Here is a 21,495-nt window from a genome sequence, read left to right on the forward strand (position 1 = left end):
AGTCATATTGATAGTATATTTTCTACATGCCATGGCTCTTATTGGAGCTATGTTATGAAAGCAAATGTATTTTGTTTCCCTTTTATTAATTGGTAAGGTATTTGCAATTTGAATTTGGTAATTTCAGATGTTTGTCAAAGAAAGGATTTATCTTACCATACAGAAGTGTTTACCTTTAAAAGATTTTGTAGTTTTAAATGATGTTCTGTTTGTATTATTTCCTCATACAGGAGTGTGAGAGAATTTAGGTTGCATAAAATAATTAGTAAACTATTAAGTGCTTATATCAGATGAGATTGTTGACTATTAAGATCATAGTTGGAGAATTATAAGCATTATAGATAGTAGCTGTGCAGAATAAAGCACCACTAGGTTCTTTTACTTTTAGTAGTACAAAGTAACCGTGTAAAGAAATTCATTTGAGAGAAAATGTTTTTATTGACTGTTTTATTTTTCATTTTTGCTACACGGCAGGCCTTAGCATAAGTTTTAGTATAGCCATGCAGCCTCTTGATGAAGTTTAGCAGTTTTCACTTGCTTAATATTCATGAAGTATCATTTAAATTGTATAGAGAAGCTGTGAATTATTCTCTTTAAAGTATCAATGTATTTAGTTTGTATTATATATCCACAATGTTTTTTCTTGGTTTTAAATGACATAGGATGAGTTAAGCTAAAGGAATTGTGATGCTTACAAAAAAAAGATGAAAGAAGTTTTATTTGGACATAATTGTGATTGTATTGGGGTGTGTACTCATCTTGTGCTGTTTCTGTTTCCTTCATAGACTCCCTGTGACTTGAGTGTCTGCTTGCCATGGGGATCCACTGGCTGCCTTGTCTACCCCATGAACAAACCATCAGATTTCCAGCATCTCCCTGCGGAAGAACACTGGATAAGCACCCCTACTGCAAATGAACTGTTGGAGAACTGTATTATAGCAAAGTGTCTGAGGAAGGTGAAGCACTCTAAGAGGACAAAGGCTGTTCTTAAAATGATCAGGGGCCACCTAGAGACAGTTGTGCTGTTACCATGTCATGCTTTACTGTGGAGAAAGGAACTTTTGGAAATATTGGGGGTTGCTAGCAATGCAGGTGGAGAAATAATAGATGCAGCGTTGTTTGGGGGTAGATGGGGGACTAGTTGGGTCTTTGTGCAGATAGACCAGTAGTTTGGTGATGCTGGGAGGTGAACGGAGAGTATTGGAGGGACCACACCTATGTGCAGTGACAAATTGTGCCCTATTAGCCTATAAAATTATACCACTACATACGAATATTTTGCTGTATCGTATTCTCACATAGAGTCCTGTTACCATAGTATTAAGCTTATACTGTTGTTAAAGGCTTTACTAATTTTCTGCGCCTGTCTATTTTTGTGTTATTCTGTTAGAATAAAAGAGTGGTATGTTAGGAATTATTGTTAGCATGACTAGCGCCCTCTTGTTCTTTGCCGCCATTTTGTCTTAGGCATCCATCTTGTGTAATGAATCTTTTATTATAGTGGTTTATTATGTAGTAAGAAATATGCTGATGTTAGGGAGACTTGCATAGATATAATAGTCCTGAGAATGACCCTGACAATGTGCTTGGATGCTAGGGCTTTTCCTGTAAGAGCAGCTTAAACCCTTTTTAACTGTTTCCTCAAGTTTGTCATCAGCTTTCAACATTTGGAAATGATTCCGCATTATGTTACATATCTGTGCATATTGTGCACTATGTCCTGTAACAAAAGTTATTCCTTTAAAATTCTCCTTTTTGCTTGATTTCGGTTCCAAAAGACTCTCTCTTGACCTACATGACACTGCCTGTCTGGCTTTCTGAATTATTTTATGAGGATATCTCCTCTCTTTAAGTCTGTGTTCGAGATCCAGAGAGAGTCTTTTGAAATCATCACAGTCTGAATAGTTCCTTTTAAGCCTGATAAATTCTTCCTTGGCTATGGCTAAAGGAACATGTTTTGGATGACAACTCGTACCATACAATACTGAATTTCCTGAGATTGGTTTTCTATACACAGATGTTTCGATTGACCCATTATCCATGCCTTCAAGTGTAAGATCCAAATAATTAATAACTTGTAATGATGTTCAAAAGTAATCCCAAACCAATGTTGTTGTTATTAAGGTAGGAAAGGGATCAATCTGATCATCAGGGCCTACCCATATAAACAACAAATCATCTATATATCACTTGTACAGTGATATATAGTGTCTGTAAGGGTTAGATATATAATGTCTGTAAGGGTTACTATCCCCAAAGACGTGGAAAAATTCCCAGAACCCCAGGAATAAGTTCGCAAATGATGGGGCAAATTTAGCCCCCATTGCTGTTCCTTGTCTCTGGAGATAGTACACCTCCTTGAACAAAAAGAAATTGTGGGTAAGTAAAAAGCCCAAAACTTTAATTAGGTATGAGAATCTATGAGTAAGCGCCTGTAGGGGGCGCGAAACGCATCAGTTCATTGCCATTGTCCACACCATACCCTGTCTTGGAGTTACTTTGATGGATTGCCCTAACTTCTTTGGATTGGTATTTACTGTATTTTTCATCCAATAAATTTGGGACGTTTTTGCATTTAACCGTGTATGCAGTGCCTGCTCCTTTATTTTCTCATACATAGCACGGAGGTTTGTTTCACCGCTATTGGCTACGGCACTCCGGGAATAGTAGGTCACATGGCAACACAGCTTTCAATTCTGGTTTGACCGGACTGAGGAAGACCGGGTGCTGGAGATGCCGGACCAACTTTCTTTCTACCTGCTAAGTGATACATCTGTTTAAAAAGACTTACAAAGTTAGTTATAATAAGATACACACCTACTAATGTGAGTCAATGATAATAGACAATGAAGTCTTGATTACACTCCCCTAAAGATATTATTACACACCTAGACAATCCTGCTAGAGACACATTTAGTTATCAAAACAGTATCACTAAGGGAAATATGTAAATTTGTGGAGCGGTATTACTTGGCAACATGTGTGTTAAAATTAATTAAAGACACACTGCTGTAACTATCTAAATTAACCTATACCTCATTAAATGCAAAGATAAATACACAATATACCTATGTTTGTTCTAAACATGTGACATATCCCTTTACAGCATATTTCATCCAAAAAATGGAGTAAACAATTGATTATGAAAATAAAACAGAGGAAATACAAATTTGAAGTTATTGCATGCATCTTCAATATTGTAATATGTATGCAAATACATTAAATAAAATAATATTAGATATAGCTAGATAGTATTATCCCCTAAGGAAACACTTCCCATAGAGATATCATATGTAAGCATATTGTAGCACCTCTAAGAGACTGGAAATGGACTATGGGTACATGACAATTAAAGTAAGGACTTAAAATGTATACTAAACTTGTTAGGTGATAATTTTCAAATAAGGATACAGAGGAAGTTACTCCCAGATATTCATGACATCATATCTGGAATTTAACCCCCTAGGTATCCGAGTACCCAGGGTAAAAATCCAAAAGGCTTCTCGCTTGGCCAATAGGCTGTCAATATCTCCACCTCTTTTGGGTCTACAGACTCTCTCAATTGTATACCATGTAAATGACTTAAGTTCACCCTTATGGTAGACACCAAAGTGTTGAACCACTGGAGTGGTAGATCTTTTGGTATTGAACGAGGAGAGATGTTCCCTAATTCTTGTATTCACATCTCGAGAGGTAAGTCCTACATATTGAATTTCGCACTGTGTTCATTCTATCATATAGATAACATATTTAGTAGTACAGTTCTTGCATGAACCAATTTCATAGACTTTTTGTGTCACACTGCTAGAAAAGGTGGTTGTAACTCTTACATAATCACAGGGCTTGCACTTCTGATGGCCACATTTGAACATGCCCTTATGTCTCAACCAAGAACTTTGTTGGTTCACTTTATTAGGAAGAAGTGTGGGAGATAAGATTGTACCCAAACTAGGGCTTTTCCTGTAAGAGCACCTTAAACCCTTTCTCACTGTTTCCTCAAGTTTGTCATCAGCTTTCAATATTTGGAAATGATTCCGAATTATGTTACATATCTGTGCATATTGTGCACTATGTCCTGTAACAAAAGTTATTCCTTCAAAATTCTCCTTTTTGCTTGATTTCGGTTCCAAAAGACTCTCTCTTGACCTACATGACAATGCCTGTCTATCTTTCTGAATGACTTTATGAGGATATCTCCTCTCTTTAAGTCTGTGATCGAGATCCAGAGAAAGCCTTTTGAAATCATCACAGTTTGGACAGTTCCTTTTAAGCCTGATAAATTCTCCCTTGGCTATGGCTAAAGGAACATGTTTGGATGACAACTCGTACCATACAATACTGAATTTCATGAGATTGGTTTTCTATACACAGTTGTTTTCATTGACCCAATATCCATGCCTTCAAGTGTAAGATCCAAATAATTAATAACTTGTAATGATGTTCAAAAGTAATCCCAAACCATTGTTGTTGTTATTAAGGTAGGAAACAAAGGGATCAATCTGATCATCAGGGCCTACCCATATAAACAACAAATCATCTATATATCGCGTGTACAGCGATAAATAGTGTCTGTAAGGGTTACTATCCCCGAAGACGTGGAAACATTCCCAGAACCCCAGGAAAGAGTTTGCAAATGATGGGCCCCCATTGCTGTTCCTTGTCTCTGGAGATAGTACACCTCCTCGAACAAAAAGAAATTGTCGGTAAGTAAAAAGCCCAAAACCTTAATTAGGTACACACTGAAATCTTCAGTGAAATCAGTGTGATGCTCCAGAAAGAAACAGATGGCCTCAATACCCTTGTCATGTGGGATGCTTGAATAAAGGGAAATGGCATCCACAGTAAGCCATCTGGAACCTTCTGTCCATTGTACCTCTTTAGTCACTTGTAGGACATGTTTGGTATCTCTGAGATGTGAGGGAATTGAAACTACCAATGGTTGAAGAATATGATCAACCCATTCAGACAAATTCCCCAATAAGGAGTCTACCCCACTAACAATGGGCCCCCATTTATGTTGTCCAGGGATTTAGGGACTTTGGGGAGATGATGGAACAGGGGGATCTTAGAATGGTCTGGTAACAAATAGTTCAAGGTGCTTCTATCTAGAAACTCCTGCCCCATCCCCTCATCAAGGATTTCTTTAAGTTCTACTTGAAAAATAGGAGTAGGGTCCCTTTTAAGCACAGTGTACTCATAAGGATTGGTAAGCTGCCATAAACCTTTAGCTATGTACTGACCACGATCCATGACTACTACTATCCCTCCTTTATCTGCTTTCCTAATCACAAGTTCAGTATTCCCTTTTAGTTCCTGTATTGCTTTTCTTTCATTGGCAATTAAGTTTTGTTTCCGATTGGCAATTTGATCTTTTAGAGCTAATAGGTTTTTTTCTACTCAGTTGTAGAAACTTTCCACAATATTTCCCCTATGGTGTATAGGGTAAAATGGAGACTTTTTCTTCAAAGAAGGGCCTCTCTTATTCTCACCTCTCACTTCACTCGACTCCATTTGGAGTTGTTGAAGAGAGACAACATCACATACTCAACTGAATGCCCCATAAGAACTAACTTCATTAGTACCATTATTGATGTGTACCTAGGTGGCATTTACTGTGTAGAATTTTCTTAAAGTAATGTTTCTCACTAATCTGTTAAGATCCATGAGAGTCTGAAAGACATTAACATTGTTTGTGGCGAAAAAACTTAAACCCAGACTCAGGATCTTGATTTGATCATCATTAAAGGGAAAGGAAGAAATATTAATTATATTTTTGTATTTATTTACTTGTACCTTGTTTGGGCTTCCCCCCCCCCCCTTAATTTGTACCTCCCTTGATTCTGGGACATAAGGGGATTGTTTCCTGCTATCCCCCCCCCCCTGATTTTCCCGATCCTGTGGAAAAATCTGCTCCAACATAATATGTTCTGCTCTAGTTTGTGTGGGTAAAAAAAATCTAATTGTGTGTTGATGTATCTTTAGGTCTAACTACTTGAAACTGTGTACCTTCAAGCTGTGTATTCTGAGCATAATTAGTTTGTGGTACTGTAGGGTTCTTAACATTTGATTGCGGAAAAATGCTGATATCATTAGGTTTCAGTATGCCTGGTATCACTTGTATAGTCAGTGTTGCTTCTTGAAAAGGTTAAAGAATTTTTCTAATTATGTTTGCCTTTGTTTTTCTTATTGCCCTTCCTTCTTCCATCAAACTTAGGTTGAAACTGTTTATATAAGCCTCTCTGTTTCTTATTCCAAATATACACTGTGTTAGATTTGTAATCATGTTTGTCTGATGTATTTTGTGTGCTTATTTTCCATTATGTTTGCCCTTCCTTTTGCAACTAAACCTTTCAAAATAGTGTCAAAGAACTGTGTCTATTCATTTCTATATGTAGTTCTGCTATATCTTTCATTGTCTGTTCTAATATCTTATTTTTATATTTTATCAACAGTAGCATTCATTTGAGAGAACAATCTGTTAAAGTGTCATTCCATAATTCCGCAAAGTCTCTATCATTAATGTCCACATCAAATGTTGGAAACTTAAAGATTCTTAATCCTCTGGGAGTCATTCTTAATGACCTGCACTTCTCAAAGGTCCATATGTCCTATTGGATCTTAGATTCTCTAGGCAGTACATTTTCCATGCTTTCAAACAAGGTGCTGAGTGCCAAAACTCCTTTATCTTCAGTAAAGATGAATTCATAATTTGCTGTGTCCGTGTTACGTGCTCTCATAGGCATAAGGGAGTAATACTGTGGTTGCAAATCTTCCTCCATACTAACTGACAGGTGAGTGGAGACTTATACAAAGGAATATGTCTAAAGGTATAGCTAGCTGATATACCTCACATACATATACCTAACAAAATGGAAGAACAGATATTCCTTATAAGATCCACTGAATAGATACAAAGTCCCAAAGTGAACAAAGGTGTCAGGCGGGGGGGTATTAAAGGAGGAGAGTATGCCAAAAAACTTGTGGCTAATAGTCTGTAGGGTAACAGGAAGCATAAATTTACATATTTCCCTTAGTGATACTGTTTTGATAACTAAATGTGTCTCTAGCAGGATTGTCTAGGTGCGTAATAATCTTTTTAGGGGAGTGTAATCAAGACTTCATTGTCTATTATCATTGACTCACATTAGTAGGTGTGTATCTTATATAACCAATAACTAACGTTGTTGGTCTTTTTAAACAGGTGTATCACTTAGCACTTTAAGCTATGACTACAGCCACTTAGGCTGAAATGCATAAGCATTGTGCTACACCGCTTGTGAATGTGATTTGATTTTATGTGGTTCATCCTCCTTGTTGAACTTTGTGCCTTCTAAAAGATTGATAATAAAGAACATTGGATTTTAAAGTGTGGCAGATCATCCCTTTTTTTTTATGCTAGGAATCCGATGCTACATCCAGAATGAAACAAAGTAACACGGTAGGCTTGGGAAAGGATAATACAGTAGTTAGTACTCAAAGAAGTCAGAGCAGGTATCACTACTTCAATACCAAGCAATAAAGTACACAGGAGATGGGCCTTTTATGGATGTGTTGTAATAGCAGTAGTAAACGCCCCTTAAGGCCATACAACCATAGATGGATGATAGGTGATAAATGTTATCTATATACATATACAGTACAGTAATGTGCCTTTTATGGACGTGTTGTAATAGCAGTAGTAAACGCCCCTTAAGGCCATACAACCATAGATGGATGATAGGTGATAAATGTTATATATATACATATACAGTACAGTAATGTGCCTTTTATGGATGTGTTGTAATAGCAGTAGTAAACGCCCCTTAAGGCCATACAACCATAGATGGATGATAGGTGATAAATGTTATATATATACATATACAGTACAGTAATGTGCCTTTTATGGACGTGTTGTAATAGCAGTAGTAAAAGCCCCTTAAGGCCATACAACCATTGATGGATGATAGGTGATAAATGTTATATATATATATATATATATATATATATATATATATATATATATATATATATATATATATATATATATACATATACATATACAGTACAGTAATGTGACTTTTATGGACGTGTTGTAATAGCAGTAGTAAAAGCCCTTTAAGGCCATACAACCATTGATGGATGATAGGTGATAAATGTTATATATATACATATACAGTACAGTAATGTGCCTTTTATGGACGTGTTGTAATAGCAGTAGTAAACGCCCCTTAAGGCCATACAACAATAGATGGATGATAGGTGATAAATGTTATATATATACATATACAGTACAGTAATGTGACTTTTATGGACGTGTTGTAATAGCAGTAGTAAACGCCCCTTAAGGCCATACAGCCATAGATGGATGATAGGTGATAAATGTTATATATATACATATACAGTACCGTAATATGACTTTTATGGACGTGTTGTAATAGCAGTAGTAAAAGCCCCTTAAGCCTATACAACCATAGATGGATGATAGGTGATAAATGTTATATATATATATACATATACAGTACAGTAATGTGCATTTTATGGATGTGTTGTAATAGCAGTAGTAAACGCCCCTTAAGGCCATACAACCATTGATGGATGATAGGTGATAAATGTTATATATATACATAAATTTATTATTCACAGACAGTTAGTGGTCTATTTGTGGTCTGTTACAAATAGCCGTTAAAAATGGTTACATGACCACAGTCTTGAGAAAGGCCCAGGGAAGGGCCGAAACGCGTTGGCTATTGTATGGTAAGCCTTATTTCAATTGCATTTAAGAATTTGTTAGCGTTATTGCACTATTTTGTGTTTGTTTTCAACAGGTACACTGGGAATTCATGCTCTATTTTTGTTTATATTATTTTTTATTTTGTCTATAACTTTTGGATCTTTTGGATTTTTTTGGATAAACTTTACACTGTACTTTATTTGCACTAAATAGACACAAGAACACAGGATTCACCGATTTCGACAGGATTCATTTACAACATTGACTTCTGCACATATTTTGATTTTTTTCTCAGGAAGTCTCCCATGGCACTTCACTATGTATTTTAATTTTTAATTTTAATTTTTATTTTTAATTCTTTGTCACTTTATTTTTAATTTTTTGTCACTCCATTACACATCACCGTTGATACACTTTATATTTTTATATTTTCATACTTTATCCACTATTTCTGGGATGCAGTCACACAGATACTTACATGCATAGGAGAGACTTTATCTAGGACATATCACTGATAAAACAGCATTAAAGGACTAGGATTTTCTTTTCAGCAACAAGCCATTTAACAAACCACACCATTCTCTTAGAGGACTACATTCTATTGGTGCTAAAGGTTGACCAATTCTGTTATCCAAGTGTTTTATTCGCACTAATTTCATAGTTATTGCACACTGTGATATGTATTGATTTTTTTATGTTACATGGATCCATGTATTTTTCATTTTTATGTAATTTTTATCCGGATTAATTCTATGTAATTTTATGTGATAATTTTATGTAATTATATATGTGATATATATGCGACATTGTTTTAACCATTTTTAACGGCTATTTGTAACAGACCACAAATAGACCACTAACTGTCTGTGAATAATAAATTTGTTGAATACCATATCAACGCATCTGTCCTCTGCCCATTTTGAGGCGCTCCCCAGAACCCCGCAACTATCTGTTATTTCTTCCAAGATATATTAGGTGTCTTGTTTTCTGGGAGCTAGTAGGAGACAGGATAGGCGCTGTGAAAACCACTCTTTTTTATATATATACATATACAGTACAGTAATGTGCCTTTTATGGATGTGTTGTAATAGCAGTAGTAAAAGCCCCTTAAGGCCATACAACCATAGATGGATGATAGGTGATAAATGTTATATATATATACATATACAGTACAGTAATGTGCCTTTTATGGACGTGTTGTAATAGCAGTAGTAAACGCCCCTTAAGGCCATACAACCATAGATGGATGATAGGTGATAAATGTTATATATATATACATATACAGTACAGTAATGTGCCTTTTATGGACGTGTTGTAATAGCAGTAGTAAACGCCCCTTAAGGCCATACAACCATAGATGGATGATAGGTGATAAATGTTATATATATATACATATACAGTACAGTAATGTGCCTTTTATGGACGTGTTGTAATAGCAGTAGTAAACGCCCCTTAAGGCCATACAACCATAGATGGATGATAGCTGATAAATGTTATATATATATACATATACAGTACAGTAATGTGCCTTTTATGGACGTGTTGTAATAGCAGTAGTAAACGCCCCTTAAGGCCATACAACCATAGATGGATGATAGGTGATACATGTTATATATATATATACATATACAGTACAGTAATGTGCCTTTTATGGATGTGTTGTAATAGCAGTAGTAAAAGCCCCTTAAGGCCATACAACCATAGATGGATGATAGGTGATAAATGTTATATATATACATATACAGTACAGTAATGTGCCTTTTATGGACGTGTTGTAATAGCAGTAGTAAACGCCCCTTAAGGCCATACAACCATAGATGGATGATAGGTGATAAATGTTATATATATATATACATATACAGTACAGTAATGTGCCTTTTATGGACGTGTTGTAATAGCAGTAGTAAACGCCCCTTAAGGCCATACAACCATAGATGGATGATAGGTGATAAATGTTATATATATATATATATATATATATATATATACATATACAGTACAGTAATGTGCCTTTTATGGACGTGTTGTAATAGCAGTAGTAAACGCCCCTTAAGGCCATACAACCATAGATGGATGATAGGTGATAAATGTTATATATATACATATACAGTACAGTAATGTGCCTTTTATGGACGTGTTGTAATAGCAGTAGTAAAAGCCCCTTAAGGCCATACAACCATAGATGGATGATAGGTGATAAATGTTATATATATACATATACAGTACAGTAATGTGACTTTTATGGACGTGTTGTAATAGCAGTAGTAAACGCCCCTTAAGGCCATACAGCCATAGATGGATGATAGGTGATAAATGTTATATATATATATATATATATATATATACAGTACAGTAATGTGCCTTTTATGGATGTGTTGTAATAGCAGTAGTAAAAGCCCCTTAAGGCCATACAACCATTGATGGATGATAGGTGATAAATGTTATATATATACATATACAGTACCGTAATGTGACTTTTATGGACGTGTTGTAATAGCAGTAGTAAACGCCCCTTAAGGCCATACAACCATAGATGGATGATAGGTGATAAATGTTATATATATACATATACAGTACAGTAATGTGACTTTTATGGACGTGTTGTAATAGCAGTAGTAAACGCCCCTTAAGGCCATACAGCCATAGATGGATGATAGGTGATAAATGTTATATATATACATATACAGTACAGTAATGTGGCCTCACAGCAAGAAAACAAAAAACTATTTCTGCACACAAAATACTAGACAGGGGGGCATATTTATCAAGCTTGATGCCTCTGTTTCCGGCGAGCCTTCAGAGCTGCTCCATAGCTTGTCCACCTGCTCTGAGGCTGCGGACAGAAATCAACCCGATCAAATACGATCGTGTTAATTGACACCCCTTGCTAGCAGCCGATTGACCGCAAATCTGCAGGGGCGGCATTGCACCAGCAGTTCACAAGACAGCGTATGCTGTCGGCATTTATCGATGTGCCGCGGACATGATACGCTACTTCGCATCATGTCCGCTCGCACATTGATAAATATGCCTTTAAGAGTGGTGATCTTACTGCTGCAAGTGAGCGATGAGGGGTATATCATGGCTCTTCAGTTACACTTATAATAACACTGTCTAATAAAACAAATGTTGCATGCAAAAGTTATAATTGCTCAAAGATATGAGGTTTCAGGGGTTAACAAAAGGCTGCAAATGGCTTTAACATAGAGATACATTTATATACATGTTTAAAAAAAGTATATACAGTATATATATATATATATATATATATATATATATATATATATATATATATATATATACACAGTGGATATAAAAAGTCTACACACCCCTGTTAAAATGTCAGGTTTCTGTGATGTAAAAAAATGAGACAAAGATAAATCATTTCAGAACTTTTTCCACCTTTAATGTGACCTATAAACTGTACAACTTGATTGGAAAACAAACTGAAATCTTTTAGGTAAAGGGAAATAAAAATAAAAAACTAAAATAATACGGTTGCATAAGTGTGCACACCCTTAAACTAATACTTTATGGAAGCACCTTTTGATTTTATTACAGCACTCAGTCTTTTTGGGTATGGGTTTTTCAGCATGGCACATCTTGACTTAGCAAGATTTGCCCACTCTTCTTTGCAAAAAACACTCTAAATCTGTCAGAATGCAAGGGCATCTCCTGTGCACAGCCCTCTTCAGATCACCCCACCATTTTGAATTGGATTCAGGTCTGGGCTCTAGCTGGGCCATCCCAAAACTTTAATCTTCTTCTGGTGCAGCCATTCCTTTGTTGATTTGGATGTATGCTTTTGGTCGTTGTCATGCTGAAAGATGAAGTTCCTCAGCATGTTCAGCTTTCTAGCAGAAGCCTGAAGGTTTTGTGCCAGTATTGTCTGGTATTTGGAACTGTTCATTATTCCCTCTACCTTGACTAAGGCCCCAGTTCCAGCTGAAGAAAAACAGCCCCAAAGCATGATGCTGACACCACCATGCTTCACTGTGGGTATGGTGTTCTTTTGGTGATATGCAGTGTTGTTTTTGCGCCAAACATATCTTTTGGAATTATGGCCAAAAAGTTCAACTTTGTTTTTTGATATACCCCTCATCGCTCACTTTGGTTTTGGTTTCTCTCTCTCTCGCCCCCTCTTTCTCCCCTTCTCTCTCTCTCTTCCCCTCTCTCCCCCCCTCTCTCTCTCTATCTCTCTCTCTCTACTCCTCTCTTCTTTTACTCTCTCTCCCTCTTTTCTTTGCTCTCTCTCTTTCCCCCTCTTATTTTCTCTCCCCACATCTCTTGCTCTTTTGCTCTCTCTTATCCTATCTTTATCTCTCTTCCCATCTCTTTTGTTCTCTCCCCCTCTTTCTATCTCTCTCCCCTCTATCTCACTTGCGCGACCGTGCCCGGCCCGCCCCGTCACGCCCGGTCCCCCATCACGCCCATCCCGTTCCCTTCACGCCTGGCCCCGCCATCTTCACGCCCGGCCCCACCCACTTCTGCCTGCACCGGATCAGGTATGGACTCTAAGGCCAGGTGTGTTTGTCCTCATGCTGTCTCTACTGCGCATGACAGCTTCGGACAAACACACTTGGCCTTTTATATTATAGGATATACAGTATATACATATATATATATATATATATATATATATATATATATATGTGTAGTTATGTGTACATATGTATTTATGTAATAATATGTGTGTATTTATGTATTTACAAAGATATATACTCAAATAAACACATTAATTGAGATGTACTGTATATATATATATATAGACATAAATACACATAAATACATATACATACATATATATATAGACATAAATACACATAAATACATATACATACATATATATATATATATATATATATATATATATATATATATATATATATTAGATATATTAAACTAGAAGCGCTTATTTCAAACTAGAATATGAATAATAAAAGGGATCAATATGTTGTCAATATTAGTGCACACTTATGAACAGATTGAATAACCAATGTTCTTACTGATAAATGTCTTTAGTGTCCATGGGCTATAGCTTTTTCAAGTATAACAGGTATCCTCCAGCGTTGCACACTGTAGATCAGTCACCTTTAAAACTGCTGCTCACAGGGGGTTGGCTGTTTGTCCTGCAGCCGAGTAGAATAATCCAAGGCAGAAAAAATCTGGAGCGCAAGAAGAAAAGGGAACTGCAATAGTGTGAGATCCAACAACAATTTTTATTTACACGCAAATAAAAACTACTCACAAAATTTCCAATTGATTGAGCATATAATCATAGATAAGGAGTACTCCGGTGTTTCTCTCACGGCTGTGTCTTTGCAAGAGTCGGCGTGTGACGTCACCACCCGATCTCTTACCGCGATATGTCAATCACACCTTTCTCCTCTATTAGCGGTCAAAAGGTTCACAACAAAGTTCAAGCATTCGGCGCCGAATGCTTGAACTTTGTTGTGAACCTTTTGACAGCTAATAGAGGAGAAAGGTGTGATTGACATATCGCGGTAAGAGATCGGGTGGTGACGTCACACGCCGACTCTTGCAAAGACACAGCCGTGAGAGAAACACTGGAGTACTCCTTATCTATGATTATATATATATATATATATATATATATATATGTGCATTGGAGCCCTTTACAATCAAGTAGTTGAAAACATGCAAAATCATATTTATGCAATATTCATACTTAACCCCTTAATGACAGAGGATGCACCAGGTACGTACTGCAAAAACTGTCAGTTAATGACAATGGACGTTCCTGGTGAAAATGAGCGCTGGAAGTATTGCAGTGATGCCTCAATATTAAGGCATCACTGTGATATCCTTTTTTACACACCGATTCAGAGAGGGCAACTCTGTGGCCCTCTCTGCATCAGCCAGCGATGGTGCTGATCGTTGGCGGGTGGGCGGCCCATTGCTGGTGAACTTTTGTCAGGTGCATGTGTGAGCGCGCGGGGGATGAGGTGTGAGTGCGTGCGTGCACGCGCATGCAATCTGGCCAGTTAAAAAAAAACTGAAGCAGTGGGAGAGAGTGCTGGGAGAGGGTGATAGGTGGCAGAGGAGGGGGGAATACTTTTTTCAAAGGGATCTGGGAGGTGTGGGGGGTTAGGGTATGGAGAAGGGGCAGCTACACTACAGAAAAAGTAGGTTTTATTTTAAAAAAGCCACATTTGTTTGCATAGTAGGTATATATTTATTTATTTATTTATTTATTTTAAAAAAAGCCTTTTATTTTAGTACTGGCAGACTTTCTGCCAGTACTTAAGATGGCGGGGACAATTGTGGGGTGGGGGAGGGAAGGGAGCTGTTTGAGAGTGATCAGGGGATGGGATGTGTCCGGTGGGAGGCTGATCTCTACACTAAAGATAAAATTAACCCTTCAGGCTCCCTACAAGCTACCTAATTAACCTTGTCACTGCTGGGCATAATACAAGTGTGGTGCGCAGCAGCATTTAGCTGCCTATTAATTACCAAAAAACAACGCCAAAGCCATATATGTCTTCTATTTCTGAACAAAGGGGATCCCAGAGAAGCATTTACAACTGTGTATGCCATAATTGCACAAGCTGTTTGTAAATTATTTCAGTGAGAAACCCAAAGTTAGTGAAAAAGTTAACTTTTTTTTTTTTATTTGTTCGAATTTGGCGGTGAAATGGTGGCATGAAATATACCAAAATGGGCCTAGATCAATACTTTGGGTTGACTACTACACTACACTAAAGCTAAATTTAGCCCTACAAGCTCCCTACAAGCTCCCTACAAGCTCCCTAATTAACCCCTTCACTGCTGGACATAATACACGTGTGGTGCGCAGCCGCATTTAGCGGCCATCTAATTACCAAAAAGTAATGCCAAAGCCATAAATGTCTGCTATTTCTGAACAAAGGGGACCCCAGAGAAGCATTTGCAACCATTTGTGCAACAATTTCACAAGCTGTTTGTAAATAATTTCCCAAGAAATCAGCTCTCTTACCTGTAAAAAACATTTTACGGGCTACTGGTAGTTTAGTTTAGGCTAGTTTTTTTTTTATTTTGGGTGGGCTATTAGATTAGCTGTAATTAGTTTAAAGATCTTGTAATTTGTTTTTTATTTTCTGTAATTTAGTGTTTGTTTTTTTTGTAATTTAGCTAATTTTATTCAAATTAGGTAATTGTATTTAATTTAGGGAATTTATTTTATTGTAGTGTAAGGTTAGGTGTTAGTGTAACTTAGGTTAGGTTTTATTTTACAGGTAAATTTGTATTTATTTTAGCTAGGTAGTTAATAAATAGTTAATAACTTTTAAGTAACTATTCTACCTAGTTAAAATAAATACAATCTTGCCTGTAAAATAAAAATAAACCCTAAGCTAGATACAATGTAACTATTAGTTATATTGTAGCTAGCTTAGGGTTTATTTTATAGGTATGTATTTAGTTTTAAATAGGAATAATTTAGTTAATGATAGGAATTTTATTTAGATTTATTTAAATTATATTTAAGTTAGGGGGGGTTAGTGTTAGACTTAGGTTTAGGGGTTAATACATTTAGAAAAGTGGCGGCAATGTTGTGGGTGGCAGATTAGGGGTTAATAAATGTAGGTAGGTTGCAGTGACATTGGGGGAGGAAGATTAGGGGTTAATAAATATAATGTAGGTGTCGGCAATGTTGGGGGCAGCAGATTAGGGGTTAATAAGTATAATGTAGGTGTTGGCGATGTCAGGGCGGCAGATTAGGGGTTAATAAGTGTAAGATTAGGGGTGTTTGAACTCGGGATTCATGTTAGGGTGTTAGGTGTAAACATAAAATGTGTTTCCCCATAGGAATCAATGGGGCTGCGTTACTCAGCTGTACGCTACTTTTTTGAGGTGTTAGACTTTTTTTCAGCCGACTCTCCCCATTGATGTCTGAGGGGAAATTGTGCACGAGCATGTATAACCAGCTCACCGCTGACTTAAGCAGCACTGGTATTGGAGTGAGGTATGAAGCACAATTTTGCTCTACGCTCACTTTTTGCCTGTTAACGCCGGGTTTATAAAAACCTGTAATACCAGCGCTGTAGGAAAGTGAGCGGTGAATATAAAGTGCAAGTTAGGACCGCACCCCTGTTACCACAAAACTCGTAATCTGGCCATAAGTGCTTAACATGTTATATTATCTACAACATATCTTTTGTATTATAGATAAAACTATAAAGTTTTGATGATGTTTAACTGTGAAATATCTACGTGCATTATAAGCGCATTGTGAGTTAACTGTTCAGTGTACTATCTCCATAGTTACGCAGGGTTATTAAAAATTTTAACCGGTAGTAGCCTAGTATGGTCGTTTTATTTTTATTGTCCCATGAGTAACCATAGATACATATCCAGTTTGTGCACTTGACTCACATGCCTGAGCTGGGAATATGTTTGGATCTTTTAACAGAATGTTTTATGAAGACAGACACAGACCCTTTATAAAAGTTTGCAGAAACAAGACTAGCTATAATAAGTGTGGTATTAGAGATATTGGGGCCGATTTATCAAATGTCTGTCCGACATGATCGGCGAGAAGATCATGTCTGACAGACATCACTAAATGCCGACAGCCTATGCTGTCTGCATTTAACATTGCACAAGCAGTTCTGGTGAACTGTTTGAGAAATGTCGCTCCCTGCAGATTTGCAGCCAGTCTGCCGCTAGCAGGCGGTGTCAATCAACCATATCATATCTGATCGGGTTGATTGCTGTCCTCAGAATCTGCAGATGAGTTAATGAGCAGTGGCCTTAAGGCTGCTGCTTCTTAACTGCTGTTTCTGGCAAGCCTGAAGGCACGTGCAGAAACAGGGGCATCAGGGGCCATTCAGCCCTTGATAAATTGTCCCCTTAGTATAAACATCAGGGGCTCATTGTTATGACAACCACCCCCATTTTAATAATGTCACATACCGAGCCGGCATGGAATCGTACATCATTTAATATTAAAGAGGCATTTTTAACTTCTCTCTTTTCTAGATATTAAAAACTGTTATCGATATGTAGCATGTCTGCTTTTCTTAGATTACTGAGACTAAGCTCAATACCATAAGTGTGTAAATAAGGCAATAAACAATCACTAAAGGTTGGAGTTTTTAGGTGGAAACACACTTGACAAAGGCTCTGCTTAGAGCCGAAACATTGACTATGCTTTTTTATACTTTCTAAACAATAAAGAATGTTTTATTTTTGATATGCAATCCCTGTGAGTGTTTTATGTATGTATATGTACATATGACATCATTGAAAATTAACCTTATATACATCTATACTCAGAGAGATATCCAGGGCCGCCATCAGGGGGTGACAGGGATGACTCATGTCAGTGCCCAATGTGTCAGGGGGGCCCCATGAGGCACTAAACCACTATGCACAGTGTGAAACAGACTTGGCACTTTTTTTGTACAGTGTCAGACGGCAGATCACTTTCATTTGCAGAGGATGTAGGACTTGGTTAGCAAATGTTTTTTTATTTCTTTGTGCAATTTCGGACTGTAACTTCAGTGTGGTAGTAGTTGTATGGTGGGGCCAGGGGTCCATAAAAAGAAATTCTATATTTAAAACCACGCAGAAATGTTTCCTCCTCAATATACAAATGGTAGGTGCCCTTTTGGCACATATATATATATATATATATATATATATATATATATATATATTACATTCCAGTTTACTGCCCCTTTATGCAAGGACTTTCCAGATGCAAGGAGGCATTTTATCTAAGATTTTTACATCTGCATAAACTGTTATACTCTCAGACTAAAATTGCTCTGTTTTCTGTGGGTGTCTCTTTGAGGGTGTGTGCATGTCTTTGTGTGATTTCTGTGGAAGTCTCAGTGAGGGTGAGTGTATGTATGTGTTTCTGTGTTTTATGCGGTTGTCTCTCTGTGTGTGTATGTCTGTGTGTTTTCTGTTGGTGTCTCTGTGTGTGTGTGTGTGTGTATGTCTTTGTGTGTTTTCTGACGCTGTCTCTGTCGGTGTTTCATTGGGTGTATGTGCAAGTTTGAGTTTGTATGTGTGCGTGTCCATTGTCTGTTCCTTTTTAGGACATTTTGACCTTACTACTGATTATTCACATTTTTCTACAGACTTTGAGACTAACGAGACCTTTCTGGAAGTCACCGATCCACCATTTAACCTTTAAATTATTGTTTAGGCAGTTCAGGGCCCATCCTTTCAGCCACTGCATGCTGTTGTCATCATTTAGTTGGCATCTTCCTTTACAAAAAGATAATCAGAACTCTCTAAACTTTCTAAATTTCCTTTTTTTACAAAACTTTAGTTTTCCTCATTACTTGTCAGGTCAATGTAAACAAGTGCTGAGTGTCTGTTTGGGTGTCTGTGTCTGAGTGTGTTTCTTTGCGTGTTTGCTAGAGTATCTATATGTGAATCCTTATGTGTGAGTGTTTGTGTTTCAAAATTTCTAGTGGCGGCCCTGCATATGGTGACACGCAGCCACCTTCCATGTAAATTTTCCATTAGCACAATGGGTACAACACCCTTTCTTTCAAAAGGATTTAGGGGAGATTGTTAAGGTAATTAGCCCATTTCCTTATAAATTGCTTAATGCCATTCTTTAAATTTCCCTTTACATCCGCTTGTTCTATCCGCTTGTCTGTGTGTGTGTATATTACTACCTTTACAACATTTCCCAGTTTAAATAGACACTCAAGAATAAAGTGCATATATGTTTTAGTCACTTGGTCAAAAATTGCACATGTCAAAGGAGGGGGGGGGGGCCCGATCAATGGTTAAGTCAGGGGCCCCAAAATTTCTAGTGGTGACCCTGGAGATATCTAAAACATAGACATGTTACATTATGGTTTTGTATACATATTTGTGACTCATAAAGTACATGGTCACCAAAAGACTTTGCTCACTTTCTTATTATTAAGCTTATTGGTTAAGACTGTCACATACTTATGCCTGTTTTATAGAAGCAGCAGATATATGGTGAAGTTAATATTGATAACAAAAAGATACATAGTATGCACCACCCAATATCATTGATATCACATATATTATCTGTATTTAGAGCAATGAAAAAGGCTGCAAAATGGTTATATTTGTGGAGTATTTGCTCAGGGAGGAGGAGGAAGATAACATGGAGGAAGTGTGGCTCCTTTAAGAAGTTGGCAATATTATCTAGGCAGGAATTCTATCTGGAGTTCTTCCTTGCTCCATCATTGTTTTAAGGATTTTAGCTGTTCTTTCAATATGTATAATATCTACTAGCCTTTGACGTCCATGTAAAGCTTATACATTTATATAATTTATTTTGTAAAATACTTGAAAATCCTATTTTTTCTGTAAAAACATCAATATCTCTATTTTGATCACAGTATCATACCGTATGGCAGGGAAAAGGAATGTTACAGGGTGTGAAAGAGTGGGTCCCTATAAGCTCTTTACTGAAGGGTGCCTAGCCACCCTGGAGAAATAATTTAATAAAAGTGTGAAAATATAAAGAGCGCCTAAAACGAGAGGCCAGGGGGGTAAAATTAAAATAAGTTTATTAAGAAATATGAACCTTAATGGGTATACTTAATTAAAACACAAGGTATGACAATCAACAAAAACATGGATCCATGTAAAACGATATAAAATACAATATAAAAACAATGTAAAAACATTGAAAGCAATAAGGTAATAAGTTGCACCAATATAATATTCCTGTGGGATAATAGCCTGCAATAGGTCTAGATCCTTTCAGAGATAACTGTATGGACTCAAGTCTTGAAAAAGTCCCACTATTTGGGGCCGAAACGCATTGACAGTTACTGGAAAGCCTAAGAACAACACCTTAATTAGTGTCTTAGCTCTTTTGCACTATTCTTTTATTTTATTCACAGGTTATCTTTGGAGACATCAAGATCCTTCATTTCAGGAAGTCGAGGAGAATCTCCACTCACACCCAGAGAGAGATTGCTTTTTGGATATAGCTCACACATTGGGTACAACCACTAAAAATACAGGTTTTTCACATTTTTATTTTATCTTTTTCACATTCACCAGAGACATTTTGAGACTTGATTCCCACAAAAACATTTTTTCTATTTTATTTCTTATTTTTTCACTTTTTGGTTTCCTATTTTTCACATTTGGATACCATTTGACTTGTTTCATACCATTTTTTATTGAGGATTTGGACTGTATACACCGATATACTTAAAGACTATAGTCCATACAATTGCAGACCTAATGCAGGCTATTATCCCTTGGGAATATTATATTGGTTCAACTTATTGCCTTATTGCTTTCATTGTTTTTACATTGTATTTTATATCATTTTACATGGATCCATATTTTTGTTAATTGTCATCCCTGGTGTTTTAATTAAGTATACCCATTAAGGCTTCGTATTTGTTAATGAACCTATTTCAATTTTATCCCCCTAGCCTCTCGTTTTTGGCGCTTTTTACATTTTCACACTTTTATTAATACAAGGAAATGTTACTGAATATACTAAGGGATAAGTGCACCTCTTTCTGTGAGTGAAGCATTCATGTACAGATGCATAATTAGAAGTGGCTTTAAATAGGACATGGGGCAAAAAAGTGTATTGAAGGGAAAATCAATTTGAAGATTAAAGTTTGGGGACACATGACACATGCCCTCCACTTGTAAATAAAGGCTAGACGGTTCATATTATTCATTTTGTGATCTGGGGCATAAACTTCATCCATATTATATCTCTGCAGTCTCATACTTCACTCTTCCTCTCCACCTGCTTTAGGTATAGACTCCCCCCTTTCCATTTTTTAGATGTTTATTCATGTGAGGGA

The 21,495-nt window shown here is 36.8% G+C and overlaps 1 protein-coding gene across 1 annotated transcript in view; it reads left to right on the plus strand.

Annotated features, from left to right (window-relative positions):
• LOC128647600 (vomeronasal type-2 receptor 26-like) overlaps window positions 1-21,495 on the plus strand; it is a 333,654-nt gene that overhangs the window by 16,843 nt on the left and 295,316 nt on the right. The window contains exon 2 of the mRNA XM_053700356.1: window positions 20,563-20,664. Within this exon, the coding sequence (XP_053556331.1) occupies window positions 20,563-20,664 (102 nt within the window). The remainder of the gene's footprint in view (window positions 1-20,562; window positions 20,665-21,495) is intronic.

The sequence above is a fragment of the Bombina bombina genome, chromosome 2 (assembly GCF_027579735.1).
Source record: "Bombina bombina isolate aBomBom1 chromosome 2, aBomBom1.pri, whole genome shotgun sequence".
Taxonomy (NCBI): Eukaryota; Metazoa; Chordata; class Amphibia; order Anura; family Bombinatoridae; genus Bombina; species Bombina bombina.